The sequence below is a fragment of the Hydractinia symbiolongicarpus genome, chromosome 5 (genome assembly GCF_029227915.1).
Source record: "Hydractinia symbiolongicarpus strain clone_291-10 chromosome 5, HSymV2.1, whole genome shotgun sequence".
In the NCBI taxonomy this organism is placed as follows: Eukaryota; Metazoa; Cnidaria; class Hydrozoa; order Anthoathecata; family Hydractiniidae; genus Hydractinia; species Hydractinia symbiolongicarpus.
Genome location: NC_079879.1, coordinates 26746766 through 26752065, shown reverse-complemented (window position 1 = coordinate 26752065; position 5300 = coordinate 26746766). Strand labels below are relative to the sequence as shown.

General features: G+C 30.6%; 1 protein-coding gene across 1 annotated transcript; it reads right to left on the bottom strand.

Annotated features, from left to right (window-relative positions):
- Positions 1-458: 458 nt before the first annotated feature.
- Positions 459-5091, bottom strand: LOC130645738 (uncharacterized). The gene is made up of 6 exons (XM_057451825.1): positions 4990-5091; positions 2925-2972; positions 2387-2433; positions 2050-2146; positions 1913-1965; positions 459-873 (listed from the first exon to the last, which is right to left on the bottom strand). Exons 1-6 carry the CDS (start codon positions 5020-5022, stop codon positions 657-659), a joined length of 495 nt encoding a protein of 164 aa, XP_057307808.1. The 5' UTR covers positions 5023-5091; the 3' UTR covers positions 459-656.
- Between the last annotated feature and the right edge of the window lie 209 nt (positions 5092-5300).

Sequence of the window (5300 nt, the reverse complement as noted above, 5' to 3'; positions counted from 1 at the left end):
GAATACGTAAATGAAAATCATATGAACTTTAAATTTATCTTTTTGATGATATGAAAAGAAGCTGATGAATAATTCAAGATTTCAAATTAATACATCCTAACCCTCCCTTTCAATACATGCGTATTTTATATTGACATTTGACTGTTCATTAACTGTTTCTTGATTTATAACATCATACACCCCCTAACAAGCATCATTATGACGTGTATAATGTTAAAGTTTCAACTAAAAAACAGGGGGACGTCAGACACGTGGGTTGTTAAAATTTAATGAAAGCAATCTTAGAGCTTTTTTGCATAATTTATTTTAAGCATTTTTTAGCTCTGATTTTGTCATTAATCGTATACTTAATTGAAATTCGATTTGGATGATCACAGAAAAAAAAATCAAATTAAAAATGTCATTTTGCGAGAAACTATAAGTGTATGTTTAGCAGCTATAAAATATAACTTTCATACTTAAGATATCATTGGTACTTTTTAATCTATAAAAGCAAAAAAGTATTGCTCACAGCAGAAAAATTGTTCTTTCTACTCCAGTGTTCAACATGACAATCCAAAATTCTATGTCCATCAAACAAGTCCAGAGAACATACACTTCAGTACGCAACTAAATGTCTCGGTATCGTGAGAATCAAAATAATTGTTTTTCACTTTCTATATTAAATCATCAATAATTGAGTTGAAATCGTTTGCAGGCTGTGTTTCAGGTATTACAGATTTTGTTTCTTCTACGACAATATCGGACACGATAGATCGCGACTGGACAGCGTGGTTTAATGATAATGACGGCACGTCGTCTGTTTCGCCAGCGATAACGTTGATTTCTCTGTTGTCAGTGCTTCGTGTAATTGCCTCACAAGGACGCGTTGTTCTACGAGAAAAATATGAAACATAATTTAAGTGCAGGAACTGTCGCTAATGAGCCATAGTATAAGATTTTGGCAAGAAAAACTTGATTCTTTACAAGAGTTTCGCAAGCAACAACTTTTACAAATCGTCAAAAGTTAACCTTTAAAATATCAAGGGTTAAACCTTAAAACATAAAGAATAATAATAAAAAAAAACTATCTATAGCTAAATGTTTTTTTTTCGCGAATGCTCGTAGATTTCACAGCAGAAACTTTTTTGATTCTGTAATCCACGGTTTCCCCTCCATTCGACACAGTCCCTATGAATATCCTATTTCTCCAGTATTTTTCCTTATTTTCAATTTTTTTAATTCCTTACCACTTTATAATGCCAAAAAAATTTTCGTCGCATTCGTTTTTGTGAAAGATATATCTTAACGGAGAAATTTTTAATTCAAGAAAGTAGGTTGTTATGGCAACAGTCATGCAATTATAATATTTTTAGCATGCTGGAAGAAAACGATAAAAAATGACATTTGTTTACCTCCCACAAAAACTTCGAATTTGCCGATTGCTAAAATTTATTCTGCGAATTCGCACTGCAAATTTAGAAGTTTTGGGACCGTCGATGGCGACAATTATTAATGTAGTAATATAAATGTATTGAAAGTATAAGAGTGTCTGTACTAACAATGCCTGACTGCAACATATTATTTTCAGCGCGAAAACTTCATTTTACGAGGTTAAAAAAACATTTAAAAAGGTTAATTTTCGTGAATGGTTCATGGTTTAATAATGGTTTCTTATGGTTTAATTATACTCGCAAAATCACTAGTAATGCATTCCGCAACTTTTATTTATTTTAGGTCTAAGGTAAGGTTACTTTCGAGCTCCCTCATGTCAGGGACCAGCAATTTTTAATTTAGAAACAGTGTTTTTCAGGGAATAAGTGATTCTGTGAAGATTTTTTTGCGAATTGATCTTTCCAGAGATGTTTACGCAGACAAATTTTCGCAAATATTGAACAAAATTCAAGAAATTAGCGAAAATTAATCAACTTACCTTTCGTTATGATTTTTTTCATTCATACTGATTTTATTAGGTGACTGTTGATTCTAAACATATTAATACAAAAAATAAAGTGAACTTCTGTAAAAAAATGCAACTTTATTTCCAAACACATTTTTTATCAAACCTACCGCACTACTATCAAGTTTTTTCGCATACGCAAAAAATTCTTCAGGTGACATACAATATATGGTTCGCTTGATGGGATTATCTTGAACATCTTTTTTCCTGAAAAACAACTACAAAATTTCACTAAATTGTGCCGTCAAATACTTTTACCGTGTTATAAACGTTTTTGTGAGTCACCGCGTTACTAAATAATGACACTGAGATCTGGGCCAGAATCAACTGAGAATGGAATAAAAAATTCTGCAAAATAAATACATGTGGTACAGGAATGTGATGTGCTGTGTAAACACGAGTATAAAATGCTAAAAATATAATTTTTAGGAAATTTCAAGTACTTACTTTAACCGTGTTTTATGGTGGCCTGGGGATGACTTCTTTTTTGCAGACTAAAAATATAAAAATTAGAATTGACTATTTCTTAAGAAGCGTCATAACGTTCTTTTTATTTCCTACATAGCTACGTTGACACGGAAAAATATGGTTCCACATTTTTGGACCAAATTTTTATGATTTCATTATTCAAAAAAGTCTATAGAAACGCTACTAAATTTGACTCTTAGCAACTCATTTATTAAGTGAATAAACTTTTTCGAGGCTTATTTTGACAAATTTTGTGCATCATTATTAATGTCGTGTGCGCGTAAAGCTAAAATCAGTTCGCGGATTTCACAAATAAATTCCTCAAAATATAGAGAGAAAAAAACACTACAACATTTGCGATATTTAGTCCCTGTGATATTTTATCTCCTAAAAAACGTCAAACTTTAACTTTAAAGATTGATATTTAGCTGTTCTTAAGAATATACCGCAGGTCTTGTGACACACTTAAGTTTCGAGTTGGTTGATTATAATTTAAAATCTCGAAAAAAATACTTACATCACTTAACCAAGCAGGTAGCTTTCTTTGCGGAACTCTTCTTGGACTCTAAAATTATACATCTGCAACATTTGAAATAATTACATTACGTTTTTACCCTAATAAAAGTTATTATGATGTGATTGACTTGTTTTCATTGAGCAAACTGTAGTGCCATACAATCATTTCTTAAAGTTATTTTTAAACATGCAGCTTAAAGCGATGTATAAAACAAGATTTTCCACTAAAGTTTGCTAAAAAAGCCTAAAAAGTCAAACAATTTCTAATTCAAAAACTATCAAAAATACAAATCTCTTTCTTTTGCACACTGAAGACCTTCAGAAAATATTTCCAATTCTTTTGCTTTTATATACCTACAATTATGTTTATTTTTCAGGCCACATGCAGTCAGGTAATAAAACGAATGCTGACTGGTTTTAATGTTGCAGTACAAGCTTTTACATGGTGACCCAAAACATTTTGGTTCAATATTCCAGGACAATTCCGTAAGAAATTGCTAACTTTAAAAATCACAAGCTCAATAAAACCTTGAAGCAGTGCAATCTATAGAAGTATTTGTGGACCACTGGAAGTTAAATATGTTGCAGTATTTTACAACGGTTATTGGGGAACATAAAAGATCATGTGTGTGACATTTTGAGGCTGACATTTTGAAAAATATACACTGAAATCATCAGTGATTTTTGACACAAAGGAGCACGTTTCAAAAGATAGTGTAGTAGTTTTCTTGCTATGTTACCTTGAAGCAGCAACGTCAAAAATTATCATTTTTCGTTCTGGGAATATAGCCAATTTATTCTCGAGGTTATAGTGAGTAAAGTATATAACCTTACCTCACCAAGATCTATAAGATCTATGGAGAAACCTCCATATGATGAACTTGTAAAACTCAATAAAATATTTTACTCTTCATTTGGAGGATTAGTTTTCATGTATTAAATTTTAAGGAATTAACGCTTTATTTATATCTTTAGAAGAAAATTCATTTAGTAAATTAGGTGCAGAGCATTTGCACCTAAAGTAGTTTTTCTATCATTTTGGTCTTGTAAACAAACTTCTGACCATGTTGGAAAGTATTAATTTCTGATACCTTTCATTAATGCTAACAAACTTAAAGCGGTATGTTAATTTTAAGAAATTTTAGGACTAAAAAAAAAAATTGAATTCAATAGAAAAATAAAATTCGTATTTTTTCTCCATAAGCAAAGCTAAAAAAGCATGTTCGGGAAGCTTCCCTAAAAGGTATCGGTCTCTAAACACTTAGAATCTTAACAGCATCGCATTTATTGCTTATTGGAAACGAATGAAAAATTAATCAAAAATTATGCTTAATGATGTAAAATTAAAGTTTAAGAAACCTCTAGCTAAAAAGTTTTAACTACTACTTGAAAAAATCTCTTCTGTAACGTTTGTGAAAAGATTCAAATATTTAGAATTGCAAACATTTTTCTTAACATGATAACTTTCCAGGACAATTCCAGGACATCTTCAACTTTTTGTCAAAATTCCAGGATTTCTCAAGAATTTCCAGGACAAGTTAATTTTTCCAGGATTTTTCAGGAATTTCCAGGACTGTAGTCACCATGCTCGAGAGTTTCTGTTTTAGTTATCTTTATTAAAAGCTTATCTTCTGCGGAAAAACAAATTGGCTTCATAATGAAAGGGCTTAAAAAGTTGTCCATAAATCTTTCTTGATTGGTTCTCAAGATTTTTGACTTATTAGTTTTGATATGATAATTAATGCATGACGTCACACATTTGAAATAATTGGTGCTGCTTAAAGGGTTTATCAGAGAATGTGGTGACAAAATATATTTTCACCTATCCAATTTGACATTTCGAATATTTACATGAATAATAATACTTAGTTACCCTGATTATTAGCAATTGTTTCTGAGCAACTAATTGATGATGTCATAATGCCACATAATTGGCTAAACGTTCAAAATTTACATCTCGGAATACTTTTTGAGCTCTTTCAAATGAAATCTACTTGCTTTTTCCTCGAGGTAAGCTCTAATAGTATAATATCCAAACTGTTCAATATTTTTTAAGCATAAAATACCTTAAAAAATGAACATCCTTCTTTTGGACCCATGAAAAATTTTTTGTTGCAGTTTTGACTTCCTCATCAATGTGTGTTGAAACTTTTATTTCGATACTAAAAACATTTGCATTAAAAGTTTATTTTCTATAAATAGGAATAAGAATATTTCCACACAATGAAGCATAAGGGGAAATACAAAGAAACAAGGAGCACAAAAAGTAGTGAAATTGAAAATGTCTTTAATATAAGTTAAAGGTGAAGGATATGTTTGATCGTTTTAGAGACATCAAAAAAAAGAATTTGTGTAAAGATTATATAGGTAAAGAAAA